This window comes from Xenopus tropicalis, chromosome 7 (genome assembly GCF_000004195.4).
Source record: "Xenopus tropicalis strain Nigerian chromosome 7, UCB_Xtro_10.0, whole genome shotgun sequence".
Taxonomy (NCBI): domain Eukaryota; kingdom Metazoa; phylum Chordata; class Amphibia; order Anura; family Pipidae; genus Xenopus; species Xenopus tropicalis.
In genome coordinates, this window is record NC_030683.2 from 54,042,748 (window position 1) to 54,066,091 (window position 23,344).

Sequence of the window (23,344 nt, forward strand, 5' to 3'; positions counted from 1 at the left end):
CCCATTTTTTCCGTAGCCGCCAAAAGAATGCAGCCTCTACAAGACCAGGCATTTTCCTTGGACCTAATTGTGTACCACCTTTAACACTGAAGAATAATGATACCTAACAATGATCTTGTCCAGTGCATCTCTAACAAAATACATACACGTAACAAATCATTATATTCAATTGTTTCCTTTCACAAAAAGTTTCCCCCTTGCAGGAGAACTAAAGTTTAAAGGAGAAGGAAAGGTAAAAACTAAGTAAGCTTTATCAGAAATGTCTATGTAAATACAGCCATAAGCAGTCACAGATATGCTGCACTGACTTCTCTGTCAAAAGATATCTTGTGTCTGTAATTCATGTGCCAGAGACACGCAGCTCTCTGCTCTCTCCTCTCTCCTGCTCCCCCCTCCCTCAAGAATGCTAAGGACTCACTCACCCCCCTTAGGAATGTGGATCTGAGCCAATCAGCAGGAAGCTGCCTCATGGTCTAACTAACTGAGCATGTTCACTTGGTCTGGGTGTCTGTGCAGGAGTGAGGCATTATGGGAACTTTCTTTACACAGCTCAGCGTTTTTTCTTCCTGTTTGGCGTTCAATTCTCCTTTAAGTTGCATAGTTAAAATTCTCAGTATTACATTGCACAATCTACATTTTTGTTGTTTCATATGTTTTGCTTTTGTACTTATAAGCTCATGGCTAAAATGTAATTTTAATGTACTGATTAGTAACATCCTCTAAGACTGTGCATGTTCCCATTCTCAGTTTGGCTGCAGATTTGTATAAGCCCTGCCCACTTCAAAATTGATGATGAACAGAAGAAAAAGCACTTACAAAACGTGCTCTAATTAATTGTAGGGGTGTGCTATAGACCCCCTAATGTAAGCGAAGAGGAAGAGGCTTAGCTACTTTTGCAAATAGAAAAGGCTGCTAGTTTGGGGCAAGTAATAATAAAGGGGATATTTTAATTACCCAGATATTGACTGGAGAGACTGGACAGTAAATGGGAACAAGTTTATAAACTTGCTGCATGACTACTTTATGTCACAGGTTGCTGATGAGCTAATCAGGAACCATGCTATACTGGATCTAGTGATCTCTAATGATCCAGAACGTACAGCAAATGTGCAAGTGGTTGAAACCTTGGGTAATAGCGACCATAATGTTATATCATTTAATGTTTGGTGCAAAAAACATATACAAGGGGGAACAATGATCCTTAATTTTAGAAAAGCAGACTCAATGGCTGTCTTTTAGAGCACAGACTGGGGCTTTAGGTTTTCTGCTAGAAACAGAACAGAAATGGTTGTCGTTTAAAATGATATTAAACCATTGCTCTTCTTAATTTATTCCCTTAAAAAGTAAATGTAGAAGCATTAAGAATCACCTTATGTGGCTTAACTCAGAAGTAAAGAAACTTCTTTACTTCTGAATTAAGCCACATAGGGTGATTCTTAATTCATCTACATTTACTTTTTAAGGGAATAAATTGGAAAGCATTTAGGCAATACCAATCAGAGAGAAGCTGCCTTTGAGGAATATAAACACTATATCAAGTGTTGTAAAACTGCAACTCAGAAGGCAAAGATAGAAAATGAGGAGTGCATTGCAGCAGAGGCTAAGACTAACCCCAGAAAGTTTTTAAAGTTTATTAATACTAAAAAGATGCAGCTTGAAAGTCTGGCTCCATTGAATTATGGTAACAATATGGTTATAACTGATACAGAAAAGGCAAATGTGCTAAATTAGTTATTTTCTTCAGTGTATACAATAGAAGATCCAGAGTTCCAAGGCCCACCCCAGCTGCACTGTTGGCGCAGCTCAATCTAGTCAGAGGCTGATGTAGGATATGGTACATAAAGGGTTACTCATAAGTAATGTAAAAAAAGGCACCAGGGTCAGATGGAATATATCCTCGTGTACTGGGAGAGCTTAGTTCAATGCTAGCCAGTCCTTTATTTCTGATATTCTTAGACTCACTTTCATCTGGTATGGTACCTATGGATTGGAGCAAAGTGTAATTCCTATATTTTAAAAGGGATTGTGATCTCAGCTTGGCACTTATAGGCCAGTAAGTTTGACATAAGTGGTGGGCAAGTCATTTGAAGGCTTGTTAAGGGATTGCATTCAAAATTATGTTATGGAGAATGGCATTATGAGCAGTAATTAGCATGACTTTATGAAGGACAGGTCATACCAAACAAATTTGATAGCTTTTTAGGATGAGGTTCTTAAGAAGCTGGACAGTGGGGGTTGCACTAGATGTAATTTGTTTTGACAAAACATTTGATACTGTTTCCCACAAATGACTGCTTTCTAAACTAAGGTCTGATGGTCTTAGTGAAGTCGTTTGCACATGGATAAGAAACTGGTTACAGGATCGAGTACAGAGGGGGGCTGTAGTCCTTGTAGATAATAAACATGGCTGTATTAAAAAATGTCAGGCAACAGCTGCAAGGGCTAACAAGGTTTTAAACTGTATTAAAAGGGACATAGATTTGCGGGTGGAGGGGTATATTTTTACACTTTACAGAGCGCTGGTAAGGCCCCATCTAGAATATGCCAAGCAATTTTGGTCTTCAGTGCTTAAATGGGACATTATTGAGTGGATCCAGGGATGGTCAACTAAGCTGGTAAAGGGTATGACAAGTATCAGTTATAAAGAAAGACTGGCCAGGTTGGGATGGTTTACACTGGAGACGATGCGCTTAAGGGGTGATATTGTAACTATGTTTAAATATCCTTCCAGTGGACACAAGGGCCCCCATTCTGATTAGAAGAAAGGAGGTTCTGTCTGAATATTCAGAAAGGGTTTTTTACAGTGGAAGCTGTGAATTTGCAGAATTCTGTCCCTGAATCAGTCGTACTGGCTGATACATTAGATAGCTTCAAAAAGGAGTTGGGTGGCTTTTTAGCAAGTGGTTATGGAAGGGTTATGGAAGATAGCTTATAGTACAAGTTGATCCAGGAACTAGTCCGATTGCCATCTTGGAGTCAGGAAATAATTTTTTCCCCCTCTGCTGCAAATTTGAGAAGCTTTAGAAGGGCTTTTTGCCTTTCCCTTAATCAAATAGCAGTTAGGCAGGTTATATATAGGCATAAAGGCTGAACCTGATATTTTTTTCAACCTATGTAATCTAGTAACATGCAGTTAGCTGAATTTTGGGCAAAATCCATGGTTATTATTGTGTGCAGGAACCAAAATTGATTTGGTAAAATGGAGAAACGTACTAACTTCTGACCCAATTTGGCATTGTTGCTAATTAATTAATCAGTTTGGAGTGTTCCTTCTTGTGTACCCACAGTAATTGTGGGGATTTTCCAGATTCTGCATAATCTGTAAATTAAGTGCTGCATAAAATAATAAAGGAGCATAACATTTATTTGAGCATTTGCATCAGGCAGGATTCTCACATGAGATATCGTAAGACAGAAACAACGTTAAGGCAAAAGGGTTATATCTTATACAAAGACATTGTTATTGTTGTTATATGCTGACTCCTGTTTTGTGTTGAGTACATAAAATAGAATAGGATCGTTTACAGTTATATACATACAATCTATAAAGCTGTATCATATCATATTTGCATTTACTCAGTGGAAAATTACATTTTTACAGCAGGATGCTGAGAATTTTTTGTACAATCCTCATTCATTACTTGTTTTTAAGTTTAACATTCTTTTTAGGATTTGGATTGGGCTCAACCTTTGGTTCCATTAAACATTTGGGGTTAAGGGATACAATCTTTTATACAATGAAAGTCTAGCTGGTAAAATTATGTCAATGTAATTAATATAAAAGGCTGATAAATATATAGGAAGGCCAGTACTTTGTTCAAGAAAAACTGGCTACCCTACAGGCAGACCTTGGTTCTAGGTTGTAAAAAATATTTTTTTTCTTCTTGGTTGCTGCAACCTCCCTTATGTTTGACAATGTGCAGTTTGTGATGCTAAAGCAGTTAATGGACAATTTATTTCTCATAGAAATGTATCCACTGTGGGAGTCTTGTTTAGATAGCTCAGGTTTTCCAGGACATACATGGAAGTAGACAGTTACTGTAATTTATAATGTGCAGTGCTCTGTGTCACACAGAAATACTTTGGTAAGGTGAATTTCTAAACAAGTCAGCAGCACACTCCAGCAATTATACTCTAGTAAAAGATGTTCTTCTCTGCTGCAACTTGTTTTCTCTGACACTAAAAACACAATTTGTTTAAATATAGTCTTGAAGTAAATTAAAATGTTGGGGAAGTCACTCTAAATATATTATTGTCTAAAACGCTGCTATTGGTTAACTGTCATGCATTCCACAGAAAGTGCCTTCTCTGGTCAGTAGGATGGCTACTACCCACACCTGTACCTGTATACTTAATGCCTGTTATCTCACAGAATAAATCTTTTTGATGAGACTTGGAATAAGGAGTATAACATTTTTGTTGTCCTCATAGAGGTGAAGCTTGTATGTTGTAGACATCAGCAACTGGTGCAGCATCACGTTTTGCAAGGGGAACATTTGACCCACCATACCTTACCCACATACTTAAGCACCAGTTACAAAACCTTTACATTAAGAACATTAAGCAGTGACTCCTGGGAATGCTTACTTGACTACTTAAGCCATACCCCATTATGGGCTTTGTACGTGCTGGCCAATTACTGTAACTCAAGCAAACTAAGTGAAGACAAGCTATCAAATTGGTTACCTCATAAGACCCATACTCATAGAGGGCCTTAAAGGAACAGTAACACCAAAAAATGAAAGTGTATAAAAGTAATTACAATATAATGTACTGTTGCCCTGCATTGCTACAACTGGTGTGTTTGCCTCAGAAAGACTACTATAGTTTATATAAGTAAGCTGCTGTGTAGCCATGGGGGCAGCCATTCAAGCTGGAAAAAAGGAGAAAAGGCACAGGTTACATAGCAGATAACTAGTAGATAAGCCCCATATAATGGGGGTTTATCTGTTATCTGCTTAGTAACCTTCTTTTTTCTGTTGCTTTAAGCCAGTGATCCCCAACCAGTGGCTCTTGAGCAACATGTTGTTCCCCAACCCCTTGGATGTTGCTCTCAGTGCCCCCAAACCAGGTAGATATTTTAAATTCCTGACTTGGTGGCAAGTGTTAGTTGAATAAAAACAAGATTTACTACCAAATAAAGACTCCTGTAAGCTGATAGTGTGCATAGAGGCTACCTTATAGCCAATCTTAGTTCTTTTTTTGGCACCTCCACAAACTTTTATGATACTTTTGTTGCTCTCCCAGTCCTTTTATATTTGACTGTGAGTAAGAAAGGTTGGGGACCCCTGCTTTAGGCTCTTTGACATAGTGCCCACTTTGTGACTTTACATTTCATCACTCCCTAAACACAGCCAAGAGCATATTCAGACTGGGCATGTTTTTTTCCTCAGTAGAAAAGAAAGATGGGGAGTTACACAGGAACTATTCAGAGGGGATAACAGCACTATGATGAATGTGTTTTGGTTTTCTCCTAGATGTTTTCTTCAGAAGGATTCTAAGCAGTTTGGTCTGAATATGTATTTATCAATGTATTTACACTGGCCACTGCGTGCAGCAGAACTAAAGTAATAAAGTAATGAAGTATAAATAAATGCAACTATATATGTATGTTATATGTATGTTAACCTTTTTTATGTTTCTGTTTCCAGCCCTATTGAAACTTGTCAAAACTTTTACAAGGACTTCACTCTTCAAATAGACATGGCCTTCAACATCTTCTTTCTGCTATATTTTGGCTTACGGGTAAGTCTTTGACATGGTGCCACATTTTCTGCACTCATTGTAATTACGTTAGAGAAAAAAAATCCCCTGAAGTAAATACAATACAAAATCAGTCCTCCCTAAATAAGATGTTTTTCTACCTTTCTTTAATTATACACTAACTTCTTATGGTTAAAGGGATAGTGACATATTTTTAAAAATCACTGTTATGTCATCCCCAGGACCTGGTCCCCTGGAAATGAAATTATTTTTATTTTGAAAGCCCAATTTTTGCCATGCCTCAGATTTCTGGTTTGACCTACTGAGTGTTTAGAAAGTCAGTTTGCTGTCCACTTATTTCGGGTAGAGCATAAAGCAAGCCAACTTGTAGCACACACAGGAGTGAGTCTGTTTTTCAATAAAAAGATCTCTTTGCATCCAGTGGCAACCTATAAGTAGAAGAAGGCCTAAAATTATATGTATTTACAAATATGTTTTGGGCGTCATGGGCATAACGCCTCCATCACTTTTTATACATCGATGGACTGCAAATGTATGTAAATGTGCCCAGTTGTTTGGCAGTGGGGCATGCATATACAAGGATGGTGAAAGAGGATGATTACGAAAAAGACCTTGGTGTATAAGGCTACACCAAGGTTTTGGTTTATTTTACCATGGTAGAAAATTGATTCACCACTGTCTACAACAAAAAGATTTTTTTTTTGTTTCCTGTGGGCTTTACAATGGAAGCATAAACAATATGGAAGCCCCTGTTGTTCTCTGGCTGCCTGGCGTGGCCCTAAGATGCTGTTGGCTCTTGAGTTACTGGTTTCTGTTAGATCTATGCCTTGCAGTTTTTTTACTGGCAACACTAGGTAACTAAGATTAAACAGAAGCAGCACTAAAAGGGTAAAAGAAGTTCTAAAATCACCTTTCAGAGGGCATGAGCTAGCTGAATGTTCTAGTCCCAGCTCTTATTTTAAGTCAGGGGTCCTCAAACTTTTTAGGAAGGGGGCCAGTTCATGGTCCCTCAGAATGTTGGGGGGCCGGAATATAGTCCTCAAACTACAGTCTGCCCCCCCCCACTCCATTTCCCTGCTGCAGGGTCAAACTGCAGCCCACCCCTGCGTCCTCCCTCTCCCTGTTCCCGGTCCTCACCTCATCCTCTTTCTCCCAGCTGCCCCGTCCTCCCTCCCGCTCCCCGCTGCCAGGGGTGAGGATGCAGGGGGGGCCTGGTAAATTACCTTGGGGGTCCAGATTTGGCCCACAGGCTGTAGTTTGAGGATCCCTGTTTAAAGTTGTCCTTCATCCAGCTCCTAGTGTTAGGCAGTTCTAGCGGGACCTTGACGTATGGGCACAAACTTTGCATGTATTGAACAATGGTTTTCTTTATAGTGGGCCAAAAGATTCTACTGCTAAATTGTGTTTGTACAGGATATCTTAATGTCTGGGCTAGGTAAACCACTTCCTTAATACATGAGGAATTTGCATAGCTCATAACATACTAGAGTTCCCTTTGGGTGCTCAAATGTAACAAACTACAGACTGAAATACTGTTACAATGGCAGTCCATATAACTTCAAGTATATAAAGGAATAATTGACTGTAATAAATATAAAACCCTTGAAATGCACTGAAATAGAATTTACTGTGATAAATGAGTATAATATACCAAGAGCAAATGTTCTTAAGCATATCTCTAAAAATGTTTGTTATGTTCTTTGTGCTCATGGTATCAACATCTGTATTTTTTACAGTTTATAGCTGCCAATGACAAGCTTTGGTTTTGGCTGGAAGTGAATTCAGTGGTGGATTTCTTCACAGTACCTCCTGTGTTTGTGTCAGTTTATTTAAACAGGAGTTGGCTTGGTAAGTATCTGTACTGTAAGGGAGGGTGACATTTTTGTTTGGAAAGTCTGTCAACACAAAACTTTCCACTGGAAATCTTATAAATATATATGAATATATATCTGTTGGTCTGACTTTGGATAGGCTAAGCCTCCTTAAATCTTAATTATTCTCTACCTTTAAATAAAACGGTGTTTGTTTTCCCTCTGTTTCAATCTTAATCATAGTCCAATACATACCCAGTCATCACATGTGCAATTAGGGTTAATTTTCTTTTTGGCTTGGGAACCAATTAAGTTGTAAGTGTTTACAAGAGTAATGAATACAGAGACTGTTTAGTGTTTACTGCAGCATGTTGAAGTTTAAACTATAAATATTAAAGGGGTGAAGTCAAACTATAAATATTAAAGGGATGGTTCACCCTCAGCTTCACTTTTAGTATGCTATAGAATTAACTATTCTTAGCAACTTTTCAACTGGTCTTTATTTTTTATTTTGTGTAGTATTTTTCATTATTTGCCTTCTTCTTCTGACTCTTTCTAGCTTTCAAATGGGGGTCACTGACCCTGGAATTGTGAGAGTACAATTCTATTGTTAGTGTTCCTTTTTATTACTTATCTTTTTATTTAGGCCCTCTTTAATTCAAATTCCTGCCTCTCTTTCAAATCACTGCCTTGTTGCTAGGTTTAATTGGACCGTAGCAACTAGATAGCTGCTGAACAAAAAACTAAATACTTCAAAAACTGTAAGGCAAATTGCAAATTGAATCAGAATAGCATTCTCTACATCATACTAATTTATTGTAAAGGTGAACTGCAAGACAAGTAGATCCAGGGCTGTATTTACCAAAAAGGCTGTAGAGGGCCCGTGCCTAGGGCAACAGCTTTAGGGACAAAGCCTTTTAGTGCCTATATGGTAAATAAAAAAGTGTTCCCAAAAAAAAAAAAAAAAGGAATTTGTATTTTTCCTGCCTGTGTGTTTCATCCCTTACTCCAGGCTTCTCTTAAAATTGACCATAGTTTGTGTGGATGTGATAAGACCCTTAGGTTTTAAGCTCTTCTAGGGCAGGGGATGATGTCTAATATCTAACTGTAATACATTGTAAATTGTAATATAGAACTATATAAATAAATATCTTATTCAAGCTTGCATAAATTCTTTTATTTACAGCCACGTTTTACATTTTTGTTGGTCCACAAAACAATAAGGGGCAGATTTATCAAAATGTGAGTTTAGAGCTTAATACATTAAACTCACCCATGCTCTATTCATTCTTATGGGATTTTTTGGAAGCGTATTTATCAAATGGTGAACTCTAGCTCTCACCTATTAATGAATATTCTTGTGAAAATCCCATAGAAATGGATTGGATGAGGGTGAGTTTTATGTACAGTTATGGGAAATCCATTATCCAGAAAGCTCCGAATTACAAAATGCCTGTCTCCATAGACTCCATTTTAATGAAATAATTCAGATTTTTAAAATGCATTTTCTTTTTCTCTGTAATAATAAAACAGTACCTTGTATTTTATTCCAACTAAGATATAATTTACCCTTATTGGAAGTAAGACAATCCTATTGGGTTTAATTAATGTTTTATTGTTTTTATAGTAGACTTAAAGGAGAAGGAAAGGCTAAGTCACTTGGGGGTACTAAAATGTTAAACACCCCCAAGTGACTTTAATCGCTTACCTCGTACCCCGGGCTGGTGCCCCTGTTAGGAGAAAACAGCACCAGCCCGGGGTACCTGGAGCGATGCGCTTCCTCCTTCCGCCTGTGTTTTTCTAAGACTAACACAATAGGCGCATGCGCAGTAGAGTGAAAAGCCGACTTCTCTGTTAAAGTTCAGCTTTTCACTCTACTGCGCATGCGCAAGTGGCGATACAGGAAGGAGGAAGCGCTGCAGTTACCCCGGGCTGGTGCTGTTCTCTCTGAACAGGGGCACCAGCCCGGGGTAAAAGGTAGGCTATTGAAGTCAATTGGGGGTGCCTAACATTTTGGCACCCCCAAGTGACTTTGCCTTTTCTTCTCCTTTAAGGTATGCAGATCCAAATTACAGAAAGACCCTTTATCCGGAATACCTTTGGTCCCAAGCATTCTGCATAACAGGCCCCATACCTGTATTAAGCTCTAAACTCACATTTTGATAAATCTGCCCCTAAAATTTTAGTAGAACATTTGCCCCCATTCTCATGGGAACTGTTTTTCATGTTATTCATTATATAATTATTACTGATATTATTTAAAATTCTTTAAAATTAGCAATGTAGAGATTATCTAGGGGACAACTCACAGGGTAACATGCATAGTATGCCTCTTGTGTTGCTTTAGCCAGTCAAAAGTGATAGGATAAAACTTTTGATATGAAATTGTAAAGGTGATACCTCCACTGTCTAAGTTCAGCACTGGATTTGTGTTCCGGTCGCCCCAAGGCCGCCCCCTTTGGTCGCCCCCCCCCCCCCCCATACGGAGCAGAGGGGGAGACCTCCCCATTGCTCCTTATAGGAACAAAATGTAAAAATTTAGTTGTGGTGGGGGGCGGCATGCCACCCCTAAATTTCTGACGCCCTAGGCCCGGGCCTCTGTGGCCTTTCTACAAATCCAGGCCTGGCTAAATTGATTGTGGTAAAAAGCATGGCAATTTTATTTTGTTGTATTTAACTCTGTGTGCTTTTAGTAAATGAGACCCTGAAGTGTTCAAACATTGACATGATCATGTGCGTTTGAAATCCTAATTTAACTGGGATTATTTTATTAAGTGCTTCCTCTAGTGTAAAGAATGTAACATTTATCCAGGCAAGGCTTCTACTCTTAAGACTACTTTGCTTTGAGTGATAATATCAATATCAGCCATTAGAATTTATATACACATACTGCCATCTAGTGTTCATATCATATTTTAATCTGAGTTTACCTCAATCCATTAGATGAATTCATCTTGTTTTATTAATATTTTAAAATGAATTTATTAACCCTTTCACTGTCAGAGATTTTGGACAAAGCGGAACTTCTACTGCCAGACAGTTTTTGAACATTTTGCACTGTTTCACTTTAGGGGCCTTTCCTCGGGGGCACTTTTAGTTTACCCAGGAAAACAATATATCGTTTTTTTCAGGACAAACTAAGCTTTAAAAATTTGGTAGAATTTTGGTGTAATTCCAATTCTGTAACAAGATATAGGCTTCTAAATGTCTACAAAATTTAAAAAAATCATATTTTACATAATATAAACACACATACCAGAAACAAAAATTATTTTATGCACAAAAATACAACTGATTTGGAAAGTCCCATGTCTCCTGAATGCGCCAATACCAAATATATATAGTTTTATGGAGATTTCTCCCTTATAGGTCAAAAACTCCCAGCAGTACACTACCAAATTTCCAAAGCACTGCTTTAGAAAGCTGCATACTTTAGATTTCAAAATTCCACTAACAGAAGGTTTATCCCAGGAAATTACACATTTCTGGAAATAACAGATTATGGGGAATCCAGAGTAGGCACAACTGTCTGTCTACTCCAAACTATCAAGTCACAATGCTTTCCTAAAGTTATAGCTTTTTATCAAAATTTTAGAAGTTTTTAAAAAATTGCTTCAAAGCTTCCAGTCTATAGTATCTTATCTCCTACAGGTCATAAAGTAACCAAATAAAACTCCCTAAATATGAATGCCAGGGGTCCACTGAATAGTTTGATGCCCAATATGTATAGGTTTACCTAAGTATGTGGCATGTAGGGGCCCCAATGTGAACATACCCCCATATGATCTATCATTTCTGTCATTTCAGCTCCTGCAAAATCAACACATTTACATCATTATATGTGGGATAAAGCTAGTAAAAAGTACGTTCAAAGCTTCCACTTTGCAGCATCTTATCTCCCACATAGCATTAGGTACCAAGATAAAACACCCTGAATTTGAATGCCAGGGGTCCACTAAACAGTTTGATGCCCAATATGTATAGGTTTACCTAAGTATGTGGCATGTAGGGGCCCCAATAGGAACATACCCCCATATGATGTGCCATATCAGAAAGTCAACACATTTACATCCTTTACGTGGGATAATCAGGCCCTGATTTGTGGTGAGGCTACAAAGGCCCGGGCCTAGGGCGGAAGATATGTAGGGGCAGCATGCCGCCCAGCCGCATTGTGATGTTGCTTATACGGAGCAATGGGGACCGGACGCGCAGAAACTTTAGCGCGTCCTCTCCCCACCGATCTGTATGACTTAAGTAGGCGGGCGGCAGAACGGGGGCGGCCTTGGGGCGCCAAATACAGAAATCCGGCCCTGGGGATAACGCTACAAAAAAGTACGCTCACCCCAGAAAGCCATCTATTTTTGGAAAGTACACATTCGCTCGAATCTTTAATGGGTACACATTTCCTTTTACTCCAAAGTACCAAGCTGCAAAGCATTCCTAAGTTTGCAGATTTTTATGATATTTCAGAAAAATGTTGCAGTTTGCCACATTTATCTCACACAATTTCTTGCATACAAAGGCAAATCACCCCAAATAAGAACACCTAAGGTCTATGGGAACAGTTTGATGCCCAATATGCATAGATATACCAAAGTCTGTGGTATGTACTGACCCCAAAATGAAAATAGTGCATATGGATTTCTCGCCTGCCAACTCAGCTTTTGCACACAGAGCCCCCTGTCAGTGTATTATGTGCTGTAACACCCCCAAACTATACTGAAAAACCCAGAAAACCATATATTTTTGGAAAGTACACATTCTGACAAATCCAACATGGGTAAAGAGTCCTTTCTACACAAAAGTACCAATCTGCAAAGCTTTCCTAAAGTTAAAACTAGTGGTTTTTATGACATTTCAGAAAATCGCCTAAAAATGTTGCAGTTTGCTGCATTTATCTCACACAATTTCTAACGTACAATGGCATACAAATCACCCCAAATAGGAACACCAGAGGTCTACAGTTTGATGCCCAATATGCATAGATATACCAAAGTCTGTGGTGTGTATTGACCCCAAAATGAAAATAGTGCATATGGATTTCTCGCCTGCCAACACAGAGCCCCCTGACAGCTTATTATTTGCTGTAACACCCCCTAACTATACAGAGACCCCCCAGAAAACCATATATTTTTGGAAAGTACACATTCTGATGAATTCAAATTAGGTAAAGTTATTTTTGTACACCAAATTTACACCTGGCAGGGATAAAAATGCAATAAAACCTCAAAAATTGTGCAAATCAGCGAAACAACAAAATAAGTCACACAACAGTGTAATTAGTGGTCAGAATATCTGATCCAATAGTCACGCTGTCAAAATAAACAGTTTTTAGGGAAAAATTTTTACTTTCTAAATTACTCTACTTTATAAATACTGTCTGAAATCTTTCCATACATGACTATTTTATTTAATGGTATTCACCTTGAAATATATAGGAAGGTTTCAGATGTGTCCAGGATTAAAACAGCTGCCTCAGTGGTATGTGTGGAGGAGACTGAAATCGCTCTTTGACTATTTTAATATAGCAGATCTGGAGGTTAAACGCTTTTTAGAGATCATAAAGGGGTGGGAATCTCTCTGCATATGTAAACACTGCATTTGAACAGACAAGGTGGTGGTAGATATAATATTGCTACTGCTGCTAAAATTAATCTGTGAATATTCTCATAATTCAAGTGCTCTTAAATATTAATTACTTCCAAAGGGTTTGAAAAGTTTTTCCTTATTTATTAAAGGAGATGTCAATGCTATTTTTCATTTTGGGTGTAATGCAAAGGGCGCCTTACCCCCACCTGAATCGCATATGTTCCGCTCCCCCACTCTCCTCCTACGCATGCTCATTAGAAACATTTTGGAAGTGCGCATGTGCACCACGCCAGGAGACAAGCAGAATTCTGAAGGGAGGGGGGAGAGGAAGTTACAGAGCTGTGCAAATGGAGAAACATCAAGGGATCGCTGCAGCTTCACTGTTTGCTTTTCAGGGACCAGAGTGGCAGGTATTTAAAGAATGCTATGAGGCTTTTCACTGATAAAATTTTTGATTGGGGGTTTAAATAGTTTTTTACAATATAAACGTCTTGTATAGACTCACTTGATTTTATATACAAATTTAGCAGTGCATTAAAGACATTCAGCTACAGAATAAAGGGTAACATGCAAATTCAACAATATACATTAGACATTTTTCTACAGAATGAAGGATAACATCTTCCAGGGTTTACACTTCGTCTTTATGAAAAACGTGCCGGTATATAAAATGATTTGAAAAAAATCTCCATATACTAAAAATTATCATAAGATATAAGCTCCAAACAGAACCTGGCCAGATATTCCTAACGTTACACCCCTTTTATTTTGATATAGCAATATACTTACTGAGAGAGCATCTACGCAATTCTAATTTGAGTCAGTAGTGTTGGTGTAACAGTAGCCCTACGTATTTCGGGCATGTGCACTTTCTCAAGGGATCAGTGAGGCTTGGAGCACATTTAGTCTATAAATACGAGCTTGTTAATCACCATTAAATAAAGTGCCTGATCGTCATTTTTATCACACCGAACAACCACATCCCACCTTGGGATACTAATTCTGTTTAAAGGCAAAGCTAAAATTTGCATTCACAAATAAAGTCAAAGCTAAACATTTTTACATCCACAAATAACACAATAAAAAACACAACGAAAACCCGCAAAGTTAGGTAAAAAGTTTACATTCATACTATCAGCATTCTTAATATAAAAATGTATTACAGATACCTATTCCAAACTATATTAAAAATATCAATTTATTTTTATTTCTTTAAAATATTTATATAATTTCATTGATACCCGTAATATTATAAGAAACTTTGAATACTATAATATTCATTCAATCCAGTTTGAGAAATTGTATTCAAGTTATATATCCGATAAAGTTCACATTGATCTAAAAAAAACTCACTCGATTTCCCGCCTCAAATCTCCTTCTACTTCTCAGGCCCATGCCGTTAAATGTTTCAAATCTGACTTCTTTAAAGGGTCTATATAAAAGTAGTTTATCTGATCTCATTCTTATCTTGTATAAATGCTCATATAACCTAGTTTTAAAGTTTCTCATAGTCCTACCCACATACCACAAATTACAAGAGCATTCTACCAAATATCTTTGGGTGTGTTTGGGATCCTAATAAAATTCTTCACTTTCCAGAGTTATTTCTCAACCTATGAATCCAGACTTACTTCATGTTGTGAAGCTTGCTTACAAATCTGGTGAGGCTTTGGCGAATCCCCTGTTCCTTTTTGTTTCTATAGTTTACATAGTTGGCAGGCTTAACTGGAGTTTCCACCACTGAGCAGGCATTACCAGAAGAAAGTGTCTCGCACAACATGGAACCCATTCAAGGTTTTAACAGGGGAAAGTTTGAGAGAAGCCAGTGAGGCAAACTGAGTGTAGTACCAGAGGATGAGCAAAGAACGTAGTCAACAGATCCAGGTCAGAGGCAGGCAGCACAAGTTCAACATCAGGTGTCAAGCAGACGTTAGGATGAGCAGTGAAGATTCCAGCAATAGGCTTTAGGATAAACCACAATAACCAGGCACTGATCCAAACAGCGAACCGCTTTAAATAGTTTGAATTTTGGCACCTGTTTGCCTGTGTAGGAACGTACCATTTCAAAAGTATGTGCACCAGCGTCAGTATGCAAGTGGACATTGTTGTGGCAATGTACATGCCTGCACATTATGCTATGCCTGTTCCTTTAGCAGAATGTGCTTAAAACTATTTTCACCATTCCTTTTCTACACAGTCTCAATTTTTTGTGAATTATGGGTTAAAATCTGCAATGTTTTCTTTTCCTTCTTTTGGGATTCTACAGTCAAGAATGAATTGACCTTTTTGCAAAATAACTTTAAGCTCTTACGACAATCCATAGCGAAACCTCACCCAATCATTCTGAGGACGTCTCACAATCTGTTTAATAAAAATTTCAGCAGTCTCAGAGGCAGAAGGTAGTTTGGAACTAAGCAAAATTGGTCATCTTGGTAAGACGGTCAATAAACACAACTATGGCAGAATGTCCCTGTGAAGGTGGCAACTTAGAGATGAAATACAAAGACACAGAGCCCCAAGGGTGAGAAGCAATAGGAAGACCTTTAGACCAGGCACATATTTCACAGAAAGATAAATATTTTTTACAGTCCTTAGCTAATCCAGGCTGCCAATACAACCTTTTTGCTAAAATAAAATTCTTCTTAATAGCAGGATGCCCCACCAGTTTGGAGTCATGAATAACTTTCAATGCCTCAAGATGCAAATTCTTGGGAACAAAGATTCTATCTTCATGGAGAAGTCCATCCATGCAGGATAATTCTGTAGAAGAGGAAGAACCTTGAGGAATCTAGACGCTAAGTTGATCCAAAAAGGTGGTTTGGAGAAGAAGAAAGTTGTTAGGTCCCAGTATGGTTTATGGAGGTCTTTAAAGATCAGGTTGAGAGGAGAATATACGAGAAAGTGCATCTGCTTTATTATTCTTGAATTCAGAACAGTAGGTTAGATAAAAAATAAGGCCCATTTAGCTTGTCTTGGCCTGAGTCTTTTAGCAGAGCGGAGGTATTCTAGAATAGAAGACAAGAAATCCTGTGTTTCTTTTGATAGAAGATTTTCTGTGATTTCTTATAGTTGTATTTACATAGATCTTTCTGATAAAGCTTACTAAGTTTTTACCTTTCCTTCTCCTTTAATACCAGATATTTGGGAAAGAACAACCCCAACCACGGTTCTGAAACATCTGGAAGGGAAGGATCAGATCAGGGGGTAAAGAGACATTTAAAAGATTTAAATGTGGTTTAAGCTTGAAAAGTGCAAGAGAATTTTTAATTAGAACGAGTGAGCTCTGTAATGGGAGCAATAATTTGTGAAAAGTTTTTAAAAAAAAATTTGGTAAAAGTTTGCAACCCCAATGAACCACTTAACCATTTTTGGGTGAAGGGTATAGGCTAGTCAAGAACTGTAGATACCTTTCTGAAATCCATTTGGATCCCTTGAAGTGGCTAGCCGCCTCTCCCATTGCGTTCCCCTTCCCTTACTGTCAGCGCAAATGTGTTGTTCCCATGCGTGCAAATGCATGCTGACAGTGAAGGGGATGTGCCTCTTCTGACTACCCCTAGTTCTGGCCCTGTGTCTGAAAGGAACCTGATCACCAGGAACAAATCAATGGGGCATGAGGTGGGGGGGCATTAGGGGAAGAGTGTAAACTCCTTCCTTATTGAACACATCTTTGAATTCTTGATAGACTACAGGAAGATAATTGGAGACCTCTACAGAGGAAGAAAGAGAACATAGGGATTTAGGTAGGCAGAAGTTAGAATGGATAGCAATCTCCCCAGTAACCCAATTAATGGAAGGATTATGTTTTCGCAGCCAATGCAAACCCAGAATGATAAAGAATAACCGTGAAGTGACAACATCAAAGTTCAAAGTTTCAGTATTGGCTTTATTAAGAATGACATGGATAGTAATAGTTCCTTGTGTACCTGGACCAGGACCGACACCAGCAGTCTGGTAGAGGTCAGGATGGGCAGCAAAGAACAGGCAGGTGTAATCAACAGGGAGCAGCAATACAATATGGCTAGGATTCAGGGTAAACCACGTTTACCAGGCGCTGATCCAAACAGCAAACCGCTTTAAATTATTTGAATTTTGGCACCAATTCACCTGAGGCATGACGCACTGCACCGAGGAGTACCACATGGGGCATACCCTATTATGATGCATGTGCACCGCAGTCATGACTGCAGTATGCACAACATTGTTGTGGCAATGCGCACACCTGCACACTATGCTATGCTGGTTACGAGCAGATGTCCCAGCAGCAGGACGGATGTGTGCCGAGGGACAGGAATGGTAATTATCATTAAAGTAATTTTGTTTAGTAAGAACCTATTGTTAATTCATATCACAACCTGCAGTATGCACTCACAGGCCTATGTTTACGAGCATCTGTGCAAGAGATGCGTAAAATTTACCTGATTTATGGGCCTGTTCATGAAATTGTAAGAGTGTACTTCACTATTTGAATTGCCTCAAAATGTAGGTCTGGGGAATGTACACCTGGAAACCCACATTTCTACTGGGAATATATGGCTGCTGTACTATATATATATATATATATATATATATATATATATATATATATATATATATATCTTGTGTACAAGAACCTAACAATGCTAAGCAAGTAAGGCTTGCCAATGATAGCTTCCCATGCCTACTGAATATGAAACTGTAAACCTGGATTATTTATGTATGATCCTTACTTTGTGAGGATGTAGGCAATAGACCAGAGGGTCCTTTCGGTTTAGAGAAAGCAATTTTGTGGCATACTGTGATGTTGCCTCTAAGAACCTTATATATACCTTAATACCCTCCAATTTTATACCCTCTAATAACCTTATATAACACTGCATTTGTATGTAAAACCAAATATTTGACTGTGTGTTTGCTTGTGATGGCTGTATACAGTACTTTGATGTCATTCCCCTGAATGTCTATCAGCTGGTTGTAGCAGTGTATTGGCCTCTGTAGAACTATGTGAGTGTGTGTGTGTGGAGGAGGGGGGGTGCATTGGCCAGAATTCGTCTCCCTAGAGTGTCCAAAAGGAGCTTAAGCTTTAATATCCTGATGGCAAATAGGGGGGTTTAAATCACTGCTCAGGGAGGGATCATTTGTGCATCTGTACAGACTAGCATCCTCAAGCTGTATGTAGCATGCATTTCATTAACATCATCTTTGCCACTCTGCTGATGTATATCTGGACTCTTGCTTGAATTTTTTCTTTTTTCCTGTCTTTTATTATTTTTTATCTTGAAATTGTGCCACAGGGCAGAAATTAAAAGGATATCCTTTATTTGCCATCAGCCTTTTCCTCTCTACTCAACAGTGAGTTTGCATTTCTAAGACACAAATAAGAATTCTTATGAATTTCAACATTTTTACAGTTTTTAAGTACGTTTAAGTCTTAACTATGATCCCTAGCAAGATCTTAGTTTATCGGGCTCCTGAGGGAGCAACTAGAAGTGAAGTTTACAGAAGCACACGAAGGCGCAAGAAATCTCTGGGAGATCTGTATCAAAATGGCTACCGAGTAAAAGCTGGAAATGGTCCTGCAGGGGGGGAGAAAGGAGAGCAGGTCGGATGGTTTCAATCCTTGTCCTCCTGCTACCGAGTGGCGTGTTATTGGGGTAAGACTAGTCTGTCTTCGTTCCAAAATTTGTACCATTGATCTCTTCCCTCTCTACCTTCCTTACTGTCTGTAATGTTGGTTCATCTTACTGCAAATAAAATGATTAGCAATTCTTTATATGAACATACAATTAAATATACAGAATAGGTTTGGTATGTAATATCTAATTTCAGTATATGCACTCCTTTAGACAAAATGCTTTATTCTTAATATGGGAAAGGGGTACAGATTAGCAAATCAGTGTCAACAGGTGAAAGAGAATGCAGAGTGCTACATGCAGTGTTACAGCAATATAAACTATGCTACGTTAGCTAATGAGTGTATACACTGCTGAGTTAATAAAGTTAATGGCACAATATATTGGACTCAAACAGTGAACCTAACCATTAGGTAATTTCACTTTGAGGTATTGAAAAGTAATCCAGTAAGCTGCAGTGAAGAGTGGTACAAAGACATATACAGATGTGCAGTGTGCATAATTTTTGAATATTATATTACTTGTGAAATACGTTGTTGCAAATTAGTGGTGCTAGGAATCTGCTGATGTCTTGTTGTCCCATTTGGCTGAATGGTTTAAGGTTTAGAGTAGGGTATACTTCTGTCTTATATGTAACTGTAAATGCTTTCCCAGCTGTTGTACCAGTAATCAATTGGGGCTTCTATGGGTTTCTTGCGTGTGTGGATACTTTGTGTGGCAAAAAATAAAAGAATCCTGAAAAGCAAAAAAGTATAACACAACACAACATTTTACATCATTTATGTAAATGTAAAAAAATGATGATGAAGTGATAATGATAAATGTTATGTAATCTGAGCCAAAATAAATTTGCCACGGGAATTGTAAATAAACTGCTATGTTACATGGCTTTAATTTAATTTTGCTGCATTATGCCACTGAACACATTCCAAACACCATGATGTTGCTAGAGAATATTTTTTTTTTCTTACAGATCCTGCATAAGCTTCATACAGACTGAATTTAGGTCTTTCTCTCCTTTTAATAACACTCTATTTCTCTGATCTGCTTTGCCTAATATAATCCTCAGCTTTGCCCTTGTGTTATGGACAATAGGCTTTTCTTTTGACCTGAGCTTTGCTCTTCTCTACTCATTATCGTTTCTTCAGAGGGTCAGTCCATGGCACATAGTGGTCATTTTTCTTCCGGGCAAAACTCACTGTTTTGTCTTTTGCAAGTCTTGCACTTTATGCAGTATCTGGTAGTGATTACTGGCATATGTTCACTGTGTAGTTAATATACATTTAAGCACTATGTATGTATGTATGTATATTTTTATTCATAAAGCGTTACTTATGTACGCAGCGCTGTACAGTAAAATACATTAATACAAACAGGGGTTAATAAGATAGTAGATAAATACAAAGTATAACAATAAATACAAATAAATACAAGATACAGTTGCAATAAGTTAAGAGTCAAAGACACAAGAGGATGGAGGTCCCTGCCCCGTAGAGCTTACAATCTATATGGGAGGGTAACTTACAGACACAAATAGGCAAATATAAGTGCTGTAGGTCACAGTGGGTGACATTACAATATAAGTGCTATTTCCCAGATCAGGTGCTGCTTGAGTGCTCCAAAAGGTAATCTTTTAGTTTGGTTTTAAAAAGATTGGGAGGGGATACTCTCCGGAGGAAATCGGGGAGGGCATTCCAAATATAAGGGGCAGCAAGGCAGAAAGGTTTAAGGCGGGAAACAGCAGTAGTAGTGGGGGGCGCAACCAAACGATTGCTCTGCGAGGAACGAAGGAGTCGGCCAGGAATGTACGGAGACACAAGGGAAGAGATGTAGTGAGGAGCAGAGGAATGGAGGGCTTTGAAGGTTAAGAGAAGGAGTTTGTAAGATATTCTTTGTTTAATAGGAAGCCACGATAAGGACTTTAGTAGGGGAAGGGCCTGAACTCTCCTGGATGAGAGGAGGAGAATTCTGGCAGCAGTATTTAATATAGACTGTAGGGGGGAAAGATGGGAGTTAGGGAGGCCGGGTTAGTATCTGGTTACAGTAGTCAAGTCGGGATAGGATGAGCAGCCTAGCTGTTGCAGTAGAGAGAAAGGGACGGATTTTGGCAATATTGCGTAAGAAAGTGACAGGTTTTGACAGTGGAGTTAATGTGGTCAGAAAAGGAGAGACTGGAGTCAAAGATCACCCCCAAACAACGTGCCGAATCGACCGGGTTGATGAGGATGCCATCAATAGAGATAGAAAAGGGGGGGGGTAGGACCAGGCTTAGGTGGAAAGATCATTAGTTCAGTTTTTGGATATCATCAGCATACAGATGATATTTAAAGCCAAATGAACGGATAAGATCTCCCAAGGACAGCGTGTAAAGGGAGAACAACAATGGGGCAAGTACAGAGCCTTGGGGTACCCCCACATTAAGAGGAACTGGAGATGAGGTTTTATTAGCATAGGAGACACTGAAGAACAGTTAGAGAGGTAAGAAGAAATCCACAATAACAGACATTTTCTGTAGTGCTTTTTCGTTTGAGAATGACTTTTTGTAACATACAGGTGGTAAATGGGTCAGTTATACCTGTATTCCTTTAATATGTTTGGCTCATGTAACCCATCAAGAGAGTAGTGCACCAAAGGAATAATTAAAATGATTTTTACACAGGATTATTACATGTGCACAAGCATACAAATGAGAGAGATGAGGATTGATACATGCACATTCCCTGGTCCCCTATTTCATAAGTAATTTAGTATCTATGCTAGTGCATGTATTTTCAAAAAACAGGGGATTTTAATTACAAAATGATGATCATAAAATTGGTAAGCCACCATACCACGTCAAGGTAAACCCCATATGGTGGTCAATATTTATGTACCTGGACATCTCTTTCCCACAGAGAGGGAATCTTTGAAAAGCAGCTTTTGCTGAACTCCTGGATGTTACTTTTTAAACAATGTTGCAAAGCTCAGTCTCCTCCAGCAATACAGGTCTGTCAGTCTGCTGCCTTGTGTTACAATGTTTCAAGTGCCAGAGTCACCAGGGCAGAGAAAAGAAAAGGACAGGCAGACACTGCTTTTAATAGAAGTTATATATACAAATAACTAAAAAACTATTACAAATTTGTAATGAATGTATATTGCAAAGTTGCTTAGAATTATGTTTTCTTTTATTAGGCAAAATATATATATAGGCTACTTTTGTCAGTTTTGCCAGTGTCTTCTTTACTCTTTTCTTTCCCACTTTGCATTTCACTGGTCTCTGTCACTGGAGGTAACATCCACTTGATGTATTTGCTGTTACCAGCTTCCTTAGAGGCCTCTTTTGTACCAAATCCAGTTGTCATATCCATTTTATCAGACATTACAAAGACCAACACACCTTAGTTTAGAAAGCAGTTCTCAGTTCAACACTTTATTGAAATCTAAATCTAAACCAGCAACCACAAAATCAAAAAAGTAGCCTGACTAATACTGAACTAAGTCCCCTAGACAATGTATCCTGTTAGGGTCTTATGTCTTTTTTACAATTACTTAAACATTTAAGTATTATATCCTTTGTCACCAGGGCCGCCATTAGGGGGGCACAGGGGGGGACAGTCGTCTCGGGCCCGGACACTTCTTGCTTTAAAGGGGGCCCGGCCGTGATACAGTATATTTAGCCCGGGCCCCCTTTAAAAATTACGGGCCCTATCATTGGTTCATTGGTAGTCAGTAGGTAATTTGATTGACCGCACCCCATGTGTATGTGTGACGTCAGTACGCATGGGGAGCGACCTTATAAAAGGGAGGATGCAGTGGTGGGTGAGCCTGAGAATGCAGCGGGGACTGGAGCCTGAGGGACGCAAGCTCAGGGCACAGTGGGAAGCCGGAGCTGGAGCGAGGGAGCAGGGGGAGAGCAGGATGAAGCTGGTGAAAGCTGGGGGTGGGGGGGGTAGCAGGTGGATGCAGTTGGACGTGGAGGGGGAGTTGGTGGATGCAGTTGAACGCGGGGGAAAGCAGGATGAGGCAGGTGGATGATGGAGGGAGTCAGAGCACGCTGGGGAGAGCCAGAGGAAACAGGTGGATGATGGGGGGGGGGGATCAGGAGAAGCAAGTGGATGGGGGGATCAGGAGAAAGTAGGTGGATGCTGGGGGGGGGGGATCAGAGTAAGCTGGGGGGGAGCCGGAGGAAGCAGGTGGATAATGGGGGGGGGATCAGGAGAAAGTAGGTGGATGCTGGGATTTGGGGGAGTTAGAGCACGCTGGGGGGGAGCCGGAGAAAGCAGGTGGTCGATGGGGGGGGGGTGGATCAGGAGAAAGTATGTGGATGCTGGGGGGGAGCCAGAGGAAGCAGGTGGACGATGGGGGAGGATCAGGAGGAAGCATTTCCTCCAAGTGCCTGTACTGTATTAATAATAATAGTAATAAATGTGATTTAACAAAGAGACATCTTATTGCATAGGCTGCTTGGAAACTGATGGGAGGGGTCACTGGGGGAGGGGGCATTGGGGGCGTGGGAAGGGGGGGCCCAGAAAATTTTGTTGTGAGGGGCCCCGTGATTTCTGATGGTGGCCCTGTTTGTCACCCACTAACGTGATTGAACTGAGCCCTTTGCCCCTCCCGATTGGGCCTTTA

The 23,344-nt window shown here is 39.3% G+C and overlaps 1 protein-coding gene across 23 annotated transcripts in view; it reads left to right on the forward strand.

Annotated features, from left to right (window-relative positions):
• The window catches only part of kcnma1 (potassium calcium-activated channel subfamily M alpha 1), a 305,326-nt gene that overhangs the window by 120,520 nt on the left and 161,462 nt on the right, over positions 1-23,344 (forward strand). For all 23 annotated transcript variants that reach the window (XM_031906033.1, XM_031906034.1, XM_031906039.1 and 20 more), the window contains exons 4-5: positions 5,652-5,745; positions 7,461-7,572. In XM_031906033.1, the coding sequence (XP_031761893.1) occupies positions 5,652-5,745; positions 7,461-7,572 (206 nt within the window). The remainder of the gene's footprint in view (positions 1-5,651; positions 5,746-7,460; positions 7,573-23,344) is intronic.